The sequence below is a fragment of the Grammomys surdaster genome, unplaced genomic scaffold (genome assembly GCF_004785775.1).
Source record: "Grammomys surdaster isolate TR1022 unplaced genomic scaffold, NIH_TR_1.0 375, whole genome shotgun sequence".
NCBI lineage: Eukaryota > Metazoa > Chordata > Mammalia > Rodentia > Muridae > Grammomys > Grammomys surdaster.
Window position 1 is genome coordinate 331,485 of NW_021604794.1, and position 22,561 is coordinate 354,045.

The 22,561-nt window shown below is 44.6% G+C and overlaps 1 protein-coding gene across 3 annotated transcripts in view; it reads left to right on the forward strand.

Moving 5' to 3' along the window:
• The window catches only part of Aopep (aminopeptidase O (putative)), a 298,386-nt gene that overhangs the window by 181,015 nt on the left and 94,810 nt on the right, over positions 1-22,561 (forward strand). For all 3 annotated transcript variants that reach the window (XR_003713119.1, XM_028781229.1, XM_028781230.1), the window contains exons 8-10: positions 10,404-10,506; positions 10,980-11,087; positions 21,457-21,500. Coding sequence is in view for 2 of the 3 variants with exons in the window: in XM_028781229.1 (XP_028637062.1) it covers positions 10,404-10,506; positions 10,980-11,087; positions 21,457-21,500 (255 nt within the window). In the remaining variant the exon portion in view is untranslated. The remainder of the gene's footprint in view (positions 1-10,403; positions 10,507-10,979; positions 11,088-21,456; positions 21,501-22,561) is intronic.

The following is a 22,561-nucleotide window of genomic DNA, read 5'->3' on the forward strand; positions in this document are numbered from 1 at the left end:
GCATTCCAAGTGTATTCTTTGTGAATATTCAGAAAATAAATTTTACATGTATATATTCATATGGTTTCTTTGTATATCTCTTATCCAATATAACACTGTTAGCCTATGAAATATTTCCCAAAAGCCATTCATATCACTACATCAATCTGCAGTGATTTATTCTTTATTGGCCTATCTTGAGGAGCTTGTGCACCTGGCTGCTGATTGAAACAGGCATAACACACATTGCATTCTTACAAATTTTCAGCCATTAAGAATACCTTTTATCCAACCACTACTTTCTCATGAGCTCCTAGGCTGACTTGGTTTCACAAAATACATGCTTACTCCTTGTGCCCCATTTCATACCATCTAGTCAGTATTTTGGCCAGTAATTTTGACTCAGAAATGGCTAACAGAAATTGTGCAAGTACTCTACCAGATTACTGCAAAGACATAGCAGAAGACGGCTGCCACATGCTAGAATCTAGTGTGACAGGCTCCTTCCCCCCGCTTCAATTCAAAGACTGAGGAAGAAAAACAGACAAGGGGACAGCTAGACTTAGGGTCACCAATGTGTTGAAGGTCCCATTTGGTAATGAGGCACAGACGAGGGAGAAGAGGCATTTAGGATGAAAGGGAGAAGTAAAAGTCAGTGTTTTACATGACATCATCTTCTGCAGCGGAAATTCTAAGGGACTCCCCCTAAAAGTATTAGAGAAAATGGGCAAGTTCAATACAGGTGAGGCTGTAAGATAAAGGTATAGAACTTGGTTGTTTTTATGTATCAGTTAAGAGCAGTTTGAAGATAAGGTAAGAAAATTTTATTTATAATAATGCCAAAGAAGTATATTTAGGAATAAATTTTAGAAAAGAAATACAGCACATGTTAACCAGTAACTGCAATGCTCTGTGGAAGAAATGAAAGGCCAAAATGTGTGGAAATGCCTCATCTGTATGCCTCAGAACAGGTATGCTTCCCTGACCTGTGGACCCAACATGCTCTTCTCAAAAGCTCAGCTCTCTGCTAGTAAACAAGCTGATCTTAAAATTCATGTGGAAATGCAAGGCACCCTGTGGAGCCAGAACAAAGTAAAGTTGGAGAATGTATGCCTCTCAGTTTCAAAACTATCTAAAAACTGCAGTAACTAAGACTCTGGTACTGTCAAGAGAACACACATGTAGAATAAGGGATCCTTGGGTGATGGTTGATTGGCACTTAACAAGTGTTCTCAGAGCATTGTTTGGAGGAAACACCAATGTTTTCAGTGAACAATGCTCTGACAGTGCCTGTACACATGCCATTCATAGCACACAGAAAAGGAAGCACCAAAGCTACAAAATTAACAGGAAATATAGATGTGTAAATGATCATTATCTTGAACTAGGCAGTAGTTTCTTAGATAAGATACCTGAAATGAAAGCAATCAAAGGGATAAAAATAAAACTATTAAATTAAACTAAGATTAAAAGCCCATGTTTCAAAGGACTCCATCAGGAAAGTTAGAACCACCTAGGGCTAGGCTGTAGCTTAAGGGTAGAGAGTTTGCCTCCTGTGCAGAGGGCCCTGGCTAAGTTCCCAGCACTGCCATGCAGAGGAAGAGGAGACAATATTGAGAGATCACATGCTTGATAAGAGAATGGAAACATACAACTCAGTAATAATAATAATAGTAACAATAATAAAAACAGTCAAACTGAAAAATGGAACGGCAAGAATGCTTCTCTCTCCAAAGAGGACCTTCAGCTAACAAGATGCTCGCTGTAATTATTAAGCCATCAGAGAAATGCAAATCAGTGCTACAAGGCAATATCATCCCACACCCACTAAGACTCCTGTATAGGAAAGATAGGGTAGCAAGTATTTGTGAGGATTTGGAGGATTGGAGCCGGCCATTGTGAAGGACGACAACTAAGGAGGAGAAACGAGGTGGCGTGACCCTCAGTTCCAACGTGGCTATAAACTGAAGAGATGAGACAGTCAGTTTTATATGCAAAAACTTGTACACAGATGTTTCTGGCAGCTGTTATACTTTCCTTTCCTGATGGTAAACTACTCTTGACAAAAGCAACTCTAGGTAGAATGTGCCTATTCAAGCACAGTCTGTAATGGCAGGAAAGTCAAAATGGCAGGAGCTAGAAGCAGCTGCTTCCATCATATCCACAACCAGGAATTAGAACGTGATGACCTCTGCTGCTTAGCTTCCTTCTCCATTTACAGGGCACAGCATCTCCCCTACTCCCCCCCAACCCCCCTGAAGGCAGGTCTTCCCACCTCAGTTCCACACAGTCTCCCACAGACATGCCCAGAGACTCCTCTCCCTGGGGATTCTAGCGTCTGAAGCACTTGTTGTAGTAAAGTGAGGTAGAATGGTCTCTTAGTGCAGTGCAGACTATCTCAGGAAAGCTCAGAGGGTGGGGTGCTGCACGACAAGGGTACAGAAGTGTCTGGGTCTTTGACCAACTGGAAGAATGGATTCATAAACTCAAACTGTAGAAGAATGCTCACAGGAGGATTTTGTTGCAGAAAGCAAGCATGCAGAGTACCTATAGGATCAAGGACATCCACATTGGTTGTACTGAGAATTCTTGTCTTGGAGTTAGTCATGTTTTAGTAGGCTACGATACAGGGAGCTGGGCTGCTCAGGCCCCATAAGGCATCCATGTGTCTCTATTTCCTAGTGTCTGGACTGGAGTTTTGGCATTTACCTTTAGAACCAATGAAGTAGCTGATGCCACGCACAGCTTCCAGGCAGCTGTGCAAAGAAAGATAAAAACACAAAATGAGAATAGGAACCAACACTCCCTAAGCATGCTGGCCTCTGGCCAACACAGACCTGTCCATCTTCAAAGTCCCAGCCTTGGTGCTTGAAGACTTTCCTCCCTCTGTGTTCGTCAGTAAGCTGCTAACACTGAAGCAACCTGAATGTCCACCTGGAGACTTAGATAAATAGAATGTGGCAGGTCTGTGAAATGGATCATTAGCTTACAATAAGAATGAGGTTTGTCACCTGCTAGAACATGTCACATGAACCCTTAATACCGTGTACCTTAGGAAAGGAACCAGACATAAAAGCCTACGTGCTCATGAGTTCACTTCTCTGAGTCTTCTAAGCAAATCTATAGAGATAAACAGACTAATGATATCAAAGGTTGGGGTACTGAAAAGGGATTATTAGTGGTTATGGAGTTTCTTTCTGGAGTGTTAAAGCATGTTCTGGGGTTAGGTGCTGGTGATACACTATCTTATGAATACAGTAGAAGTTACTGGATATGCCTCTTTTTTAAAGGTTGGTTTTGCTTACCTACCTACCTACCTACCTACCTACCTACCTACCTACTTACTTATTTTATGGTAGGGTGCCAATGCATGGATAGAGGCCAGAAAAAGCCACTGTTTGTCCTCTGTCACTCTCCACATGTTCCTTGTGGCAGAATCTCCCCCTATACCTGAGCTCATGTTTCTGGTTTTCTTAGCCACGCCCCAGGAATCCACCTGCCTCAGCGTCCCTCAGAACTGGAGTTTATAGGTGTGTGGAGAGGCCAGGCTTGTGTGACCACTGGGATCCAAGCTCCAGGCCTCACTTACGAACACATGCCCTTCACTGCTGCCACTGCCCCAGCTCGTAGCCTCTGGTTTTTGAGACAGGATTTCTCTGTGTTGTCCAGGTGGCCTGGAATTCATTCCGTAGCCCAGGGTGACCTCAGATGTGCAGTAATCCTCTTGCCTCAGTTTCTCTTATGATGGGATTACAGGTGTGAGCCACCATGCCTAGCATGAATGACACATTTTTTAAATGGTAAATTTTATGAGTCTAAAATCTTTAAAAGAGTGACAGAAATCAGGGAACATTCTCTACATGCATAACAATGACCCTGAATACCAGTTGAGTTAGCCAGTGACTGTCTGAGGAAGAGAAGAAAATGAAATTAGGGCAGGAGGCACTGGGCCACTTTCGGCCTGGATGAGACCCAGAAGCCATTTCTAGTGTTGGGTGATCAAAATATCTGCAGAGGTTGTTGGTATGAGAGCTGTCACTCATGTATGAAAAAGCACAATGTGTCTTCCTCATTTCCCTCTGAATGTAATCCTCTTGGCTTTTTTTAAAAATATTATTAATGCTCAACGGCCCTTTGGAAAGACTGTGTGTATGCTGCAGGATGTTCTGCTACCAGCACTGAGCATTTGACAATCTCTGGGTGTTTTGGTAATTCCTGGTCTTTGCTCTTCCTGGCAGTACTGTGGAGAGGACCGTGACCCTTGATTTTATGGACAGCACAAGATATAGAAAATCATAGTAGGGCGCAGTTGCCTACAGGACTGAGAACTCTAGCTGAGATCCCGGCTCTCATCCTGTGTGTAACCCCTCGTGCTGAGGACGTCCTTTACACACAGGGCAATGCTGCTCTGCTGCCCCCACCTACAGGCCATCTGCTCTTACTTGAGTCATTCTGGGGCCTTCCTTCCTCTTCCCTCAAGCAGAGAGCTCTGTGTGCTGCTGGCATTCAAGCCCTGTTTCTACTGGCTTCTTTTCTCACGGAATGAAGCTGGGGGTTGCTTCATTTGCCTTTTCTCCATGGGCAAACACACTCTTCCATTTTTATATTTTCTATCTCCCTTGATTTTTTAAAAACTTTTGTTATTATTGCTTATGGAGAGAGGGGGATGGAGAAGGAGGGAAGGTAGGGGGGTCCTACTCAGACCATCAGGCCATCATATTTGTCTATCCCTTGTTTTTGACCTGCTTAGGGCTTTGTTTCTTAGAGGGAAATTCAGATTTGTTGCCATTCTGAACCATGTGGTATTTTGGGTTTGTGATGATTGCTGCTTGCTGCTTTTTAATTTATTAATTTATTTATTTGAGTCAGAGTCTCTCAGTGTAGCCCTGACTGAACTGAAACTCACTCTGTGCACCAGGCTGGCCTCTTATCCACAGATATCCACCTGCCTCGACCTCCCTAGTACTGGAAGTAGAGATGCAAGGCACCTGACAGTTGCTCCTTTTTAAAGTTTCACTCTTTTGCTTTCTACCCAGCTTATGAAAATGAGCTTACACCATTCTGCCAGCTGTTCCACCTTGCCTCGTTTAGCAGATGACCTCTCCTTCATGTGTCGGTCATGATCCTCTGAACACACCTCCTTCTGCCCCAAATCATCTTAGCAATTGCCCTTGCCAGCAGCATTAGAGTGATAGATACCCCACTGGCTGCGTGCGTCTAGTGCAGGCAAATGGTCATGCTAGGAAGCTCCTCCAAGCCAACTAATGGTTAAATCCATTTGGTAAGCTTACAGTCCCCCATACAGTATTAGTTAAAGGTGCACACGGCTTTTGCTCTGCTCGCTTTACTGATGCTGCAAGTGCAAGCTGGTAGCAAGTCTTTGTTCCTTTTGCACATTTTATACACAAAGGTGTTGCAAAAACCAAATAGCCCGTCCTTACCTCTGGATCCCCTACATCTGCTATTTTACTCAGCTCTCCAGTTCTTCCCAGAGTGCTGTGGGCTGTAGGGGTTAAGGGTGGGTGCAGCTCTCTACAGTCTTAAGCAGCACTGGGATTTCACTGCTTCTTTTTGTGTGATGAGGAGGAGGATCAGGGAACAGCTTAAAGACAAAGGCTGCAAAGACTACATTAAGGCTGCATTTGTATACAATAGTGTCTGGGGGGGGGGGGATGGTGGTGGTAGTGGTGGTGGTTGTTTTTGTTTTTAAGACAAGAGTTTTTCAGTGGCCTGAAGCTTGCCAAGTTCGCTAGACTGACTGACTGAGGACCACCAGGGACCCACCTTTCTCTGCTTCTCCAGCTCTGAAACTGCAAATAAGCACCACCACACGCTTGGATTTTCCCCTTCAGTGTTCTGAGTTCTGGGGCTTGAACTCAGGTCCTTGTGCCTGTAAAGTAAGCACTTTGCCAATTGGACAATCTTGCTAGCCCTGTTTTTATTTTTTGGAAGGATTTTAGATGTCAGGAAGGATCTTGTGTCCCTACTCTGCAGCCGGTCCCAGTTACCAGTCTTAGCTGCACGCTGGCAGCCTTGCCTTCCCAAGGACCGGCCTGTCTGAAGTTTCTCTGGTATTTTCTGGGTGTGGATCAGAATGTGTCCTCATGACTGGTGTAGCTTCGTACAGTGCTTACTAAAGGTCGGCAGGAACTCTCACTCAGTTTTCCTGGATACTGCAGCCCACTGAGGTGCCAAAGTCACTATTGCTGTCCCCTTGGCCTCTGTGTGTGTGTGTGTGTCTGTGTCTGTGTCTGTGTGTGTGGTGCGTACTGTATAAGCACTTGTCTACATGCATGCCTCTGGCTTGTCTTCTCTGACCTCTCTCTGCACCTTGTGCACTGAGGCAGGATCTCCTCGATCTAGCCGATCTATCCAGCATGCTTCTATCCATCCATCTACCCGTCCCCACTTCCCACCTGGCACTTGTGTGGGTACAGGGTTCATCCATGCCTGCACTGAGCCATCTCAGTAGCCACATCTCTTGATTTTGCTGATGAGGGAGCGCTGCTTTATGGGGCTGCACGTGGCAAAGACAGTGTTCACAGCCAAGTGTTTAGCCAGCATGCACTTCGCCTGTTGGTCTTCAAGGTGCCTATGGACTTCAGATGGCACCTAGAAGCCAGTTTCTACTTAGAGTTTGACTGTTTGACTTCTTTGTTGTTAGAGTGTAAATGAAGCTCTGCTCCTTGTTGGGTTGGCTACCTTTGACAAGTAGGTAGAGATCAGTGAGCATATAGTGACAGTTGGCAGCTGACTCCCACAAGGACAAGAAGCAATGCTGGCAGTTAATCTGTGTGCGCTGGGCAGGACAGACATAACCAAAAAGACCGTCTAAGCACCTCACAGAGGCTGGTCTCTTAATTCCACCCTTGACCATAGCTGAAAAGGACTAGACCTTTCTTAAGGTTCTTCTTTCCAAATGGGTCAGATATAACCATCTCTTCTATTCCTGTGGGTCAGATATAATAACCATCACTCAGGAAATATTCAGATGGCTTCTGTGAGTGTGCAGGAGAGGCAGGGTAGAGTCAAGAAAGGTCGTGTTCACCTCAGTTGTTGTATTTGGTGCCAGGTGCAACAGAAACCAAGAGCATATGAGCCCAGACGACCTTGGTAACTTGATCCACCACATTCCATGCATGTCAGGCAAGGGGTAAACTGGAGTCTGCTAGCGGCAGCATGACTAACACTTTGCTTTTATGCAGTGGTTTTAGTTCTATGAACTTCATCATAGACTGTGCAGTGAGAAAAGAAAGCTTCTAAGAAGGAAACTGATGGGCCTCTGGCTCTCTCCTGAGGATGGGCCTCTGGCTCTCTCCTGAGGATTTTGCAGGGCCAGGTAAGGGCCTGCCTCTCGAGGAAGCTCTGGAGTCCATGTAGCCTATGCCTGGGATCTGACTGGCCACTGGCCGTCTTTGAGTTCTTCTCTACCCACCCTTGTTCTTCAGCTTGTAAAGGCATCCTCATAACCCTTTCCTCATCAGGTTCTTGTAAGGGAGGGGGGGTGCTGAAGAGGATGCAGGAGTGCACAGCACAGACTCCCTGGTCTTTACCCAGGCTATGTTGCTGTTAGCACTGCTCCAGCTTTCTATCCACCATGTGTGAATCTGGGTATGGATAATGGACTGTAAAGGAAATTTGACCTCAGTACTTGGTGAATATGTTTCTTACACAAGAAGCAGCCAGATGCAGGCAGTCTGGGCTAATGTGGGGCTCAGTTTATGCCCAAGAGGTTTACCTTGGTTTATTCTTTCTACCCTCTGAGTACACTGACTTACTGCCTTGTGGTTGCAAAGTGGCTGTTACACCTTCCTCTGTCATCTATGGTTGAGGGTAAGTGGGCAGAAGTATAGTAGTAAGCAGATTTCTTCTGTAAGAGAAGCAAATGCTTCTCCAAGTCCTCCCCTACCCTCCCCCTTACCCCCTTCCGCCATTGCTCTCCCCTTGTGTTTGTTTCTAGTCCTGTGTTAGTGGAATAAAAGTTGTAAACACCTTTCTGCACATGTGTCCCTGATCTGAGGGAAAGTGAGTACTGCTTTATTTGCATATATTTTCTTAACTTTTAAAAAGCTTCCTTTTTAGGATTTCATTTATCTGATTGGGTTCTGTTGAGACAGAATCTCACTTTGTAGCTCTGCCTAGCTTCACATTGTCTCTTCCTGCTCCAGCCTCTAAGATACTGGGACTTTAGACATTCACCAGAACACTCAGCTTTTCCCTAACATTTTAAATTAAAATAAAACACATGCAGTAAAATGCACACATCTTTGCTAGATTACTCTAGGGAGTTGTACTATTCACTTAGAAACAGTCTGTGATCATCTCAGAAATCTTGCATTTAGCCTGTTTTCACCCTCTGTAAGGCATCTGACTTCCCATCTGTTGCTAGAGGCCAGTGTTTCGAGGCCCAGGGAGTCTAGAGCAGAAGGCGGGAAGGTGCATCTGTGTGTGCTCCAGGTTGGTGTGAGAGCTTCCTCTGTGTGACTGTGAGTGGCAGGCCTAGATTTGGTTCCTGCTTTTTTCTGTGTTGTGTCTCTGCATAGAGCTGGCGCCATGACATGTGACAGGTATCCTACAGACAGAAACTCATGGTCTCTGCTGATGGAGTATCTTTCCTCATGAAAGCCTCCTCCTGAGTCTTGCAGAGCTTGCCTGTGCCCTGCTTGCTTTCACTCTATGTCCACTTTAACAGCAATCTCTGAGAACTTGTATCCCTGCTAGGAACCTATAAAGAATCTTTTCTAGGCAAAGGGAAAAACAGCCATTAAAGGTGTCACTGGGAACTGGAGCTGGAAGCTAGCCAATAAATGAACAGAGATTTGCATCACTGTCTCCTCCCCTTTAGTAGTCTTAGTTCTGAGCACAGAAGCGTAAGAACCTTGTAGTGAGTTCTTCACCACTAGAGCAGGGAAGCTTGGCCTTGAGAAGCTGTTCTTAGGGTGATGGGACTTCCCTGGCAAAGCTATTGTGACTTCCTCATTCAAATCGTTGTCTGGGCTTCAGAAGGGCCTGAAGGCAGAGGCCTGAGCATGTGTGTGTGTGTGTGTGTGTGTGTGTGTGTGTGTGGTCGGTGGACTCCTGAAGACAAAAGGGGTGCATGATTCAAGAATGTGTTCATGGAAGTTCAGGATGCAGGAGAGAGATTGAAACTCTGGAGTCAGCTCCCACAACTGCTCATTCTTACTGCCTTAGCTTCAGGAACCTGCTAGTTTTGAGCTTCATGTCAGCTAGAACTATGTTCCAGGATATTCCACTAAAAGTTACTAAGGAATTCTTTTTGCAAAGCAATTTAGAATATCTTACTATATTGAAAAAGTAATTATTATATTCATGGTCCTTGTTGAGGGGTTTGCATAGGACCTAGACCTGACAGTAGAATCACTTCAACCTTTCTAATTAATAAACTGAAAGTTCAAGAGCTTCTGCAACCTGTGTAGTAATAGATAAGAAAGAGAAAGGTTAAGTGGGGTGTGGCAGTGCATCCCCTGAGCAGGCTTTGGGAGGGAGGCACAGGCAGCCTTGTGTTCTGGGCCAGCCAGGGCCAACACAGTGAGACCTAGCTCAACAGGTCCAGAAGACAAAGAAGAATGGCTGATAATAAACCATCCCACTTAGATCCCAAAGCCCCACCTTTCTGTGCTGGCCCTCTTACCATTCCTCCTCTTGTCTGGCATTAACACACATTCTTCCAAAGGACCTATGGCATTTTAGGAAAACTAAGGACGTGGTGGGAAGTACCTTGCTGGATAATGAGGCAGTGGTTTAATCTACATGTCAGTACAAGCCCACAGCAAAGTGTCACACCCTGGATGCACGCTCATTTATGAAATGAGTGTGTGATCACTAATGTCCTACCTGTCCCCAAAACAAGAGCTTCTAGGACCTTTCCTGTGCTTGGTTTTATGCTTCCCAGGTGGGTTCAGCATGCAAATATATCCTAAAGGAAACTTAATTATTAAGTGTAGATCATGTGATGGGACTCTTTACAATTAACACACATACACACACACACACACTTACACACACATGCATGCCAATGCAGACGCATGTACACACACTCATAATTTTCCCAAGTGAGCTACATCTGCCATTGCATCTTCCAGCCCGATTTCCTCACCAAGAAGGTGTTTACAGTGATAAATAATTCATGTTGGAGCTTAAGATTCCTGGAGGGCCTGGCAGGCTTTCATCTTGGATAAGGTACCTTAAAATATTGCCAATAGCCAACCTCGGGTTCCAGACTGAGTATAAATCCTTCTTGCTGAGTGTATGAGTTTGTAATGTAAACTGTTTTCAATTATACCTGGAACTGTTGAGCTGAAGTAAGGCACAGCTGCACAAGTCTGAAACTAAGAGATGAAAGGTAATGGACCAGTGAGGTATGAACGCATTGCACTTAGACAAGTGATACTGTGTTGTTTCAGACCCAACAAAGAGGAGACGGGCCACGTGAGTGCTTCAGGTGCATCTGTTGTCAAGCATGGACTTAATCCAGAGAAGGGCTTTATGCAGGTTCATTACTTAAAGGTAAGTGTGCCTGATGGCTACAGCCATTAGTGACAGGACAGCACTCCTGTGGCCATACAGGAACATCATGAGTAGCACAGCTGAGGCAAAGGAAAGGGTCTCCACCTCTGTAACAGTATCTCAGTGGACCTAGACTGAGTATTTGCAGGTTAACAACACTGAAAGCCTCTAAACAAGGCCATTTTCAGAAGGACCCAGCCTAAGGAAGCCAGTTTCCTGCTGTAAAACCCGGTATGAACTGGACCTGGAGTGAAGGCTCTGGGCCTCTCCTCCTTGCAGGGTCTAAGCAGAGGTAGTTATGACGTTAACAGAGTTCTTGTTGTGGGCTCTGAAGTCCACCCTTCATCGCCAAGCCCAGCCTCCCTGGTCAGAGAAGGCAGCACATTCTGGATGCACTAGTGCCTCACAGAAGACTCTGTAAGCAATTGTGATGACCCCTGATGCCATCTTGTTGTCTATCTTTCTTCTCCCAGGGCTACTTCCTTCTTCGGTTCCTAGCCAGAACACTTGGAGAGGAAACTTATTTTCCATTTTTAAGAAAATTTGTGCACCTGTTTCATGGGCAGTTGATTCTTTCCCAGGTAACTCATGGGATCCTGGTGAACTCACAGAGTTACTAGAGGGGCTGCAGCTTGCGGGGATTAGATTATGTCAGTGCCCAAAGGTAGAGAATTTACTGTTATATTTACTGCGAGAAAGAGGGGGCTAGTGACGTGGACTCAAAGGATGTGTATTTGGGGAATGTGAGCTCCTGGTAATATAAGAACCCACTGTAACTTCAAACTGTTCACCACCAAACACAGTTGCATTCTGAGGGACCTTATAAAACCACACAGTCCTGCTGGAGTCATCTGGGCAAGCTTGTTTCCTTCTGAGGCTGCAACCTCAGAGTCACCTTGGCCAGCAGCTCAGAGGCTCACTGTGAAAGCAGGAAAACTAGACGTCACCTCCCAGCACCCATGCAGCAATCCTGGGCCCCACACACACCTGTAGCACAGCACTGAGGGGGCACAGAGGCAGGGGAATCACTGGGGACAAGTCCAGCAGAGGAAGATAAGACCCAGGCACCTCCAGGGAACAAGGATGGTAGTATTAAAAGAGGACACCAAACACTATGGGCTCCACACATGAAGGCATGTTCACTTACACTTATGTGCATTCAACACACACACACCAAAACAAATAATGCCCCAAGTAGTAACAAAGCCCTTGACTAAAGTGATTTTGCCCTTTCATTCTGTTGAATATCATTCTTTCATTGTGCGCGCATGCATACGTGCGTGCGTGCCTGCCTGCCTGCCTGCGTGGGTGTGGGTGTCCATGCGTGCGTGCATGCGTGCGTGTGTGCGTGGGTCAGGGAACAACATGTTCTCCCCCTTTCCCATGTGAATCTCAAGATTGAACTTGAGTCATCAGGCTTAGCATCAAGTGCTGTTATCTACTATTGAGCCAGTTCAGGGGCCTACATGCCTTTTGAAAATTTATTTTTTGCTCAAATTTTATGGAGAAATATATATAAAATAAAACTTATCACAGCGAAGTCCGGCTTGGTGGAGTGTCTTGGTTAAGGTTTTACTGCTGTGAACAGACAAGGACCAAAGCAACTCTTATAAAGACAACATTTAATTGGGGCTGACTTACAGGCTCAGAGATTGAGTCCATTATCATCATGTCAGAAAGCATGGCAGCATCCAGGCAGGGATGTTCTACATCTTCATCTGAAGGCTGCTAGCAGAATACTAGCTTCCAGGCAGCTATGATGAGGGTCTTAAAGCCCACATCCACAGTGACACACTTCTTCTAAAAAGGCCAAACCTATTCCAACAAGGTTATACCTCCTAATAGTGCAACTCCCTGGGTCAAACCACCACATGGGTTAAGCCCCACTCTGGGCAACAGGCATAAATCTGTGGAACATTCCATCTTTCTATACTGGCTTGTCTGGATGCTTGAGAGCTGAACCCAGGTCCCTGTGCTTACCTGCCATGTGCTTTGCCAACCAAGACAGTTTTTCAGCAGTGGTAGGGCTGATTCTTTGAACAAATTTTCTGAAACCCCCACACTGTTCTTCAGGGTCACATGACTTCATTCTCACAGATTTCCCTGTGTCCTTACTTGTCAATGTTTGTTGCTTTCTGCTTTTTCTTGTTATTATTTTTATTTTGTTTTGATGTTTACTTTTTTGAGACGGTTTTATTATACAGCTCAGGCTAGCCTTGACTGTCTCTAATACTCCTGCCTCCTAAAAGCTGAGATTGCAAGTGTGCACCACCATACCTGGCTTGTATGTGCTTCCAGGATATCATTTACCCAAGTTTAGTGAAAAGGGAAACTAAAGTGAGTTTATGGTAGCATGAAACAAAACTTTTGCTAGACAATTCTGTTAAGAAGCATCGCTACAAATATGGTATCCTGATTCCAAGTGTGATTTTTCCATCATGCTTGCACCTGGGGAGGGGGAGGAGCATGGCTGTGATTCCCTGAGTTTCAGTCTAGCCAGGATGCGAAGCAAGTTCCAGGCTAACCAAGGAGGGAATGAGACCTGTCTCAAAAGCTAAAAACAGAAGTGATTTTGCTTGTTTGTTTGTTTTTAAAGACAGAATAGGTGGCTCAATCCTTCTGTTATGTCTCCAATTCTTTCATTTTCAGTTGTTACTGTTACATTGTTAAGGTTTGCTTTGCCAGCATAAAGGATTTTAGTATTCACCACCACTTAACCATGCTTCTAGATTCGAGAACATTTTATTTTGATTCAGCTCTTTGTTGGCTCAATTTCATTATCAAATTGATGTTCAAGTTGAAGCTTCCCAGGCTGCGTGGTTTCTGGGTTCTTACTGTTTAAGAATGCATACCTCTTGTCTGTGTCACAAAATAGCTAGGTTTAAATTTTCCTCGGCCACACATTCACTCCTTGGAACTTGCTAGACATTGCTCAGCTGCCTTCTAGCACTGATCGCTGCTCTGAGACTTTGGAAGCTGCCTGCTTTTCCTGTTTATAGCACTTAGATCACAGAAGAAATCTTTATCTTTTCTTTTATTTATTTTTATGTTATGTGTACTGGTGTTTCACATGCATATATGTCTGTGTGAGGATGTCAGGTCACCTGGAACTATAGTCACAGACACTTGTTAACAGCTGTGTGGGTGCTGGGAATTGAGCCTGCATTCTGTGAAAAAGCAGTCAGTAGTACTCTTCACCTCTGACTCATCTCTTCAGTCCCAGAGATCTTTATTTTGAACTCAGAGATTTAACTACAAATGAGTGGGTGTGCATGATTCTTTCAAAGAATTGTTTAACACTGAGAGAGAGAAAGAGAGATTGTGTGTTTGTGTGTGTCTGTGTTTGGGTGTGCTCTGGTACAAATGTGGAGTTCAGAGGACTGTTGTGGAGTCTCTTCTTTCCTTCCACCATGTGGATTCTATGTATTAAACTCTCGTCCTAAGGTTTGGCAGCAAGCTCCTTCGTCTGCTGAGCGATCTCAGTGGCCCTCATGTGCATGATTCTGCACTATTCCTTCTCCTTTTTAGTCTTAGATTCTACTCTTCAGTGCAGTTGTCTTAAGTATACTTTGTTTTGTGTTTTGAAAGAAGGATCTTGCTATGTAGCTCAGGCTGGCTTTGAATTTGTGATCCTCCTGCCTCAGCTTCCTCAGTACTGATAATACAGACCTGCATTGCCATGCTTGGCTTTAACTGCATATTTGGTCTTATTTCTCTCCTTGTAAGATTCTGAGTTTCCATGTTGCAGCCACTCCTCTTTGTCTGCCGTGCACACATTAGACAGTTGCTTTCATCTTTGTCATATTCATAGCCTGTCTTTCTCTCTAACATTTCTTTATTATTAAATAGCCTTTATCCCCCTATTTTCTCTTTCTTTTGAGATAGTCTCAGATGGCCCAGGCTGGCCTCAAACTCCTAGGGTGGCTATGGCAACCTTGAACTTCTGATTGGCCTCCACCTCATAAGGGCTGGAATAGCCAGTGTGCATTACTGCACCTGGTTACAGGCATGTGATAAGCAAGCGCTTGGCTAAGCCTGTGCCTCCCCAGCACTTGTTACCACATCTTTACTATTCATGTTCCTGGAGTGTGTTGCTATGGTTCTTTGTTTGCTGCCCTGAAATCAGAGTCCCGTCTCTTTTCTCTTTCTCTTTTTGTCATAGCTGAATTTTTGCTGCCTTTTTTTATTATGGTATTTTGTAGAGGGTTGCCCTCTGCTCCTTGGGTTATGTTTTCCTCAGGACTGTTTTCTGTGTCTGTTAGCCGCTCTCTGCTCCTCTCCTCACATGGGTTGTGCTCCTCTTCGCTGCCCGTCAGTCTCAGCATGGAGAGCCCTGCCCTGACCTTTTATGTATTCCCCCATGTGCTGGAAGGTCATCTCTGGTTCCCACTGACTTCAGGCTTGTTCCCCACACCCTCTCTGGTCTGACAGGTGGGAGTTACGGGTAGGTGGGGTGCAGAGCTGCAGCGTTTGCACATGGCACTCGTTGGAAGAAGTTGACTCCTTACTCCTGGAATGTGGGGACTGCCCCTCATGACCAGTGTCCATACAGTCTCTTGGTTGCTCCTCAGATGAGGAGGGCACCTGGGACCTCTGCAGGTGCTCACAGCCAGTTGTCCTCATGGCTTAATTCTCACATTTGTGTATCTCTCCAGCAAACGCTTTAGGCCCTCCATGCCTAGAAAAAAGGAATGATAAATCCCTATCTCTTTGCAAATATTTAGGTATTTGAGAATTTATGGGATTTTTGGAAATTCACTAGTTTCTCAGCTTCTAAGCCTGAGAGCTGAGGAGGTGCAGCATGCCAACTAGAAACTGACAAAATCACTTGATCTTTCCCTGGCTCCCCTCTTTGAAGTTTATGCCAGTAGGCTGTCCCTCTGTCCTTATTCAGAAGCTATTGGGCATGCTTTTGCTTTTTTTATATTATTAGATAATTTTTATGTGTTGTGTAGGTTGTTTTTGTTTACTCTGCTACTTAGTTATTCTTTGCTCAGCTTCTTTGTCCCTCCCCCCTCTGAACTCTAGGATTTCAATATTGTTAGTCTACCAGCCGCTCTTGTCCTGTTTCAGGATCACAGTGACCTTCCCCTGCAGGCTCACATCTTAGTCCCATTGGGACTCATCCAATTATAATGTCTAACTTCCTCCTCAAAACTCAGAAGGGAGCAGAGGAGCCAGTGAGGGAAGGCAGCTTCCTGAGAGTATTTGTTTCTGTTTCAGCAGGCAGTGAGTTGGGAGGGATGACTCTCAAAAGAGCACCCAGGGCAATGGCAGCCTGCAAGAGAGCAGGAAAGCAGGAGCTGTGTGAGCAGTTTTGGGTTCTCTAAAAGGAGTAAGAGGAACCAACTGGGTCAGTTCTGGACATAGATGTTTTAAAGACTTCAGATGAGAAACAAGTGTCTCAAATGGGGTAGATCACAGGAGCACATTGCAATTCTCAGGAGACATCTTGGAGATGCCCCACATGTTTTGTCTGTGTGATCTTAGGCACTAATTTTAGCCTCCAGCTAGCTGATGAGCTGCCTCCAGTCTACCCTTGAAGGCAGGAATTGACAGGCTCTCTAGAATGGCAGCCTACTAGGAGGCAGGACAAAAGGGCAACCAACAGATTGGGAAAAGATCTTTACCAACCCTACATCTGATAGAGGGCTAATATCCAATATATACAAAGAACTCAAGAAATTAGACTACAGACAACCAAATAACCCTATTTTAAAAATGGGATATAGAGCTTAACAAAAATTCTCAACTGAGGAATATCGAATGGCCAAGAAGCACCTAAAGAAATGTTCATCATCAGGGGAATGCAAATCAAAACAACACTGAGATTCCATCTCACACCAGTCAGAATGGCTAATATCAAAAACTCAGGTGATAGTAGATGTTGGCAAGAATGTGGAGAAAGAGGAACACTCCTCCATTGTTGGTGGGATTGCAAGATGGTGCAACCACTTTGGAAATCAGTCTGGTGGTTCCTCAGAAAATTGGGCATAGCATTACCTGAGGACCCAGCTATACCACTGCTGGGCATATACCCAGAAGATGCTCTAACATATAACAAGGACATATTCTCTACTGTGTTCATAGCAGCCTTATTTATAATAACCAGAAGAACAAAGATGTCCTTCAACAAAGGAATGGATAAAAAAAAAAAGTCGTACATTTACACAATGGAGTATTACTCAGCTATTAAAAACAATGAATTCAAGAAATTCTTAGGTAAATGGATGGAACTAGAAAATATCATCCTGAGTGAGGTAACCCAATCACAAAAGAACACACATAGTATTTACTCACTGATTATTGGATATTAGCCCAGAACCTTGAAATACCCAAGATTCAACTCACAGACCACATGAATGAAGCTCATGAAGAAGGAAGACCAAGTAGGGGTACTTCAGTCCTTCTTAGAAGGAGTAACAAAATACTCAAGGGAGCAAAATATGGAGACAAAGTATGGGACAGAAACTGAAGGAGGGGCTGTCTGGAGACCATTCCACCTGGGTATCCATCCCATGTGCCGTCATCAAAGGTAGACGCTAATGTGAATGTCAGGAAGTGCATACTGACAGGAGCCTGATATAGCTGTGTCCTTAGAGGTCTGCCAGAGTTTGACATATGCAAAGGCGGATGCTCACAGCTAACCATTGAACTGATCAAGGGGTCCCCAATGGAGGAGTTAGAGTGAAGACTGTAGGAGCTGAAAGGGTTTGCTGCCCCATGAGGAGAGCAACAATACCAACCAACCAGAGCCCCCAGGGTCTAAACCACCAGCCTGGGAGCACTTAGGGAGGGATCCATTGCTCTAGCTGTATTTGTAAGAGAGGATGGCTCTGTCGGGCATAGGTGGGAAAAGAGATCCTTGGTCCCATGAAAGCTGGACGCCATGTGTGGGGGAATTCGAGGGTGGGGAGGTGGGAGTGGGGGGGTAGGTAGGGGCACATTCACAGAGAAGCAGGAGGAAGGGAGATTGGATAGGGAGTTCCTGGGTGGGCGGGGGGTGGGGGTGGGGGTGGGGGGAGGATGGGGTAAATAAAATAAAATATCCAATAAAAAATATAAAATAAAATAAAGAAAAAATAAAAACGAGAAGGAAGAGGTTTTTACAGGGACCTCCTCCACCACCCTGTATCTACCCAGAATTTCCAGATTCTTGTGCTTACAATCCTATCAAAAGGGGAGGGGCTGTGGAGCCAGTTGTAACTTGAAAATGTGAAAGGGTAGAATTAAGGTTAACTCTGAATTTCCTGCTTTTCAAGCAATTACATTCTTCCCCCTTGCTATTAAGTTACTGTCATCTTCCCTCCACATAATTGAGCATAAATTACTAGGAAAATAGGAGATAAGTTTGTAGGTACTATACAGACATAATGGGGTGAAATTAGTAAGAAGTTATAATTAGAGTTATAATTATATATTATAGTTCTTGGATTTTTAAGACTCAAATCTTGTCAATAAGTCAGTGATCCACTAATATAGTGATTTACAATGGGATCTATTGCATCATGATAAATAACTAAGGCAACATTCTGCAAAATGTTTTTTTAAAATAATAGATGAATACTACTGACCTGTTTCCTCAGTCCTGGTATTTATTAAAATAATAAAAATAATGACTTTAAGACCCTCAAGCCAAGGCTTGGTGGGTGTAAAGTACTTGATGTGCAAGCATGAGGACCCAGGTATAAAAGCAGGTATGATGGCACATCTTGTAGTCTCAGCACTAGGGAGGGGGAGACAGATTCTCGGAGACTGCTGACCAGCCAGCCTAGCCAAGTGAGAGATCCACTCAACCAAGCGGATGCTCCTGAGGAATGACACCCAAGGCTAACTCCTGGTCTCCACATGCACAAATGCACAACCCTCACCCCCACAAAAGAACCTCAAGGGGAAAATAATTCATCACATTCTAAATACAAGTACTCTTTTTCCTCAGCAGGTTTTTCTATATGTCCACTGTGGGTATAAGTATTTCTGCTTGGATGGGAGGGTATCCTGGAACTCAGAGGCCCAGGAACCATACAACTCTGACAAGGGAAGGTGTCCCAGTAGAAGGGCATCCTGAGACACAAAAGCCCAGGAACCTTACAGCTCTGCAGTGGGATGTGTCCCAAGGGAAGGGCATCGTGAGACACAGGAGCCCAGGAACCACATAGCTCTGAGAGGAGCCTCCTAATCAGAGGTGTTGCAGCTCCCAGGAGAGGGGATCCCCAGCTGCGCTAGGGAGCTCAGGAGCCTCAACCCCACTCCTTCTCTTCACTTCTTCTCTTCATTGCTTCTTTTTTTCTTTTATTGGAGGGTCCAGGGTGTGAAGGAACGAATCCAGGGGTGGCTGCCATCTGCTCCCAGGAGCGGACACCAGGGAATTGGATAAAGAGTAGGGATTATATAGGATTTCTGAGGGGGCAGAGCTTTTCAGGACAGAGATTTCCAGATTGGTGGGATTTCAAGTCCTAAATTTGGGAATATCAGGGATTGGTGGGCTTTCCTGTACAGGGGTTGGTGGCTTGTTTTGTTTTGTTTTCCTCCCTTCCCCTTGCATCAGGCCCATGGGTTAGGATGAGAAGTCCTTCCTGGCTTCAGCTGACTTTTACTGAAGCTCCATCTCTGTGGGGCAGGGGTGAGGGTAGGGCTGGAGAGGGGGTACTGTTAGTGCAGACAGTTCCTGTGGGACAGTTCTTCCAGTGGTGTTTGACTAATGCAGTAGGCTGAGACAGGAAAAGTTTTGTTACTGTGGACAGCTCTTAAGGGGCAACTCCTGCTGAGTCAGGAAAGGAGATGCCCCACCCTGGACAGATTTTTCGAGGGATGCAGTCTGAAATGTTTTTTTGATAGAACCCACCATTTTCAACAGCTCCTGTGGGACATTTTACTGCGGTGGCCTAGGCTAGGGAGGGAAAGAGGGACCTGCTGCTGTTTTGATGGCTTTTGTGGACCAGCAACTTTTGTGGTGCACCTCTCAGGGACTACAGTAGGTATATTTGTGAGATAGTAAACAATCTGGGGCTGCCACCTCCAGCCACCATTTCTCTGCATCTATTCCCAGGTTTTTGTTTGAACTCTTGGTCTCTGAGTGGTGGCAATGTTTTGGGAAGTTGTGGAAGTCTTAGGAGCCAGGGCCCTGCATATCATAGCTATTCTGGCCCCAGCCCTGCTTCCTCCTCTGTACCATGAGAACAGGCCACCACTATGGGAGCCTCTTCAGCTACTATGTCATAACAGGCCTCAGAAATTATGAGCCAGTATAAGCCTCTCCTCCATTTAGTTGTCTGTGTCAGAGGGATTTGAGTCATTGTTTCTTTTATGGAGCACCCTGTGCCTCTGGAAAGACAGCCTGCCCATGTGCTGCTGGCTTTGCTCATCACTGATGGACTCAGTGTTGTGATGGAAACGGAGCACCTTGCCATGCACACTGCTGTGCTGGCCACTCCTCCTCTGTATTCACATCTGCTGTGTTGCAAAGGTCCGGATGCACCTCCTGTCCTCCACTCTGATAGTGTGCGGTCACTTGGACTTTCACCTGAAAGACCACCTTTTAATTTTTAAATGTATTTATTTTTATGAATTTCATACATGAGTATGTACTTTAAAAACAAACGAACAAATGGATTCACAAGGCTGACCTCAATCTCTAACTGATCTTCCTGCCTCAGCCTCCTGAGTACTTAGGATTACAGGCATGTGCCACTGTACCTGCCTTCAAAGTTTATTTTCTCTTCATTAAATCTTCAAGGACAACCAGGTATTGTGTCTCACATCTATATGCAGACCAGCCATTAGGAGACTGAGTCTGGAGAATCAGCATGGGTTACACAGTGAGACATTATCTCAAAAACCAAAGTGATTGTATAAGCTTAGAAAAACAAGAAACACTTATATTCATTACTGCATTAAAAGAAATTCATGTAACATTAACATAGCAAAAGATTCTATGCTTTAAAAATAAGCAAAAGTAAAAACAAGCAGAAAACCCTCCAGATATGGATCCTATTTGTTTGATGTCCTTAAATAGCAGCAGTGTTACACTTTGTGCTTGTCTTCGTTCTCCTTTGTGTCATCTGATCCTCCTGATGAGAAGCTGACCATGGGATTTACATTTAGCAAATAAAAAGGCAGAACAACAACAGCAAAAAAAAAAAAAAAAGGATAGTTAAGTCTTATCTTCAAATGAACAATTATTTTAGTTTATCTATCCTCCCAGATTAACTGAATGTCCTATATCTGACAATACTAGTTAAGACCCAGTCAGGATTTCAGAATTAGATGAACTGAAAGGTGACCACAATAAAGATAGAAATTAAATACAAATGAACATTCCTATTTGAATTTTTAGGTCTATGATATTGTGGTTATTCTTGACAGAGGGTTTTTTTTTTAATCTTAGAGAGATTTACAAAGGCATTTAGGGATAATACGATATTTGGGATTTCTTAAAAGTTCAGAAGGCAGGAAAGATGAGCAGGGTAAGGCAGGTCACTTGGTTATTTGAACAGGGTGGTTAGTTATTCTACTTTGCTTTTTATTTGAGGTTTTCCACAATAAAAGAAAGTGGCTTACAGAGAGTTGTAAGTCATGATGTGGCATTCTGGCAGACACACCTGCGATGTCCTGTGACTGTGTGAACACAGTAGAGGAGAAGGGACCGTGAGTTCCAGACTAGGGCTGTCTTTGTTCCTCAGCCAGTCTTGGTCCTGTTGATCTTGACCTCTTTCTGGAGCTCTGCGGGTGTGTTGCAGGTTAGCTGTGAGCCTCTTGGAGTTGAGATTGCTCAGTACAGACTGAGGAAGACCACATGATCAGGGAGGGTATGAGGAAGTGAAGGGGGCAGATCTGTTATGTTATGATTGGACCCTGGGTACATTGAGCAGTTAGTTTCTGGTTGCTAACACGGTTAGGAAGTTATTTACTTGTAGATAGCTTTAATAGTTTGCTTTCTTCTTATTTCAGGATTTTCTTCAAATGCTGTTGGAGAGCATTCCAGAAAACAAAAGGTAAGTACCAGTAAAGGAATTAGGAGCCCTATTTCACTTCTAATGTTGAAATAGCCCTACCTTTGTTTGGCCCATTGTTACAACTTTGACAGTTGAGATTTCCTCTCTGCACAAAGGAACCTAGGGCAGCTCTTAGCGTCACAGCTAGACAAGAAAATAGGTTGGGATCGTGGCAGCATGTCCAGCCCAGGACCCTTAAATGTGGAATAGGAAGCCAGCCAAGGGCACTCTGAAGCTTCAGCTGCCATGGCTAAGGAGGAGAGGGCTGGGCAGAGCTCAGTAATAGAGTGCTTGCTTGTCATAAGAGGATCCAGGGCAGCTACCCTAAACCACCTACTTCTTTAAAAAATAAATAGATAAATTAAAAAACAGAGAACAAGTTGGGGTGGCTCAGGTCAGTGTAGCTTTAGGTAAGGGCATATTGGTTCACTGAGGCAGAGATGTTCAATAAGAGTCTGAGGTGGAGGCCACTTTGCTGTCTCCTGACCCAGTCTCATGTCCATTGCTATGATAAAATGCCTGACAGAATGTGACTTGGGAGAACGGATAAATTTTAGTTCACAGCTCCAGCTTATCGTCTTATCCCTGTGGTGAAATCAAGACAGCAGAGGCTTCAGCAGCTGGTGACATCACCTTCACAGTCAGAGAGAATGCTAAACGTGATACTTAGCCTTTTCTACACAGGGTCCAAAAACAGATAATGCTGCCATATGTTTTCAAACAAGGTTGTCCCCCACCAACCAAGGCAGTCAAGACAGTCTCCTATAGTCACACCCACAGGCCAACCTGATTGAAATACTCACTCATTGAGACTGTCTTCCTAAGTGATTCTAGACTGTGTTGAGTTGGTAGTTAAAAAACTAACCATCGTACCTTTTAATTTTCAGACTTCAGAGTAGGTCATTTAAACCCATGTGGACAGTATTTTAGCAAGTGTTAAAAACCTGATATCTATGTTTAAACTAGGTGCTCAGTTGATGGTTAGTGTGCCCATTAAAACATAACCACCTCCTGTGCACAACACTACACACAGATCTATGTACATCATCATCAGACCTGAC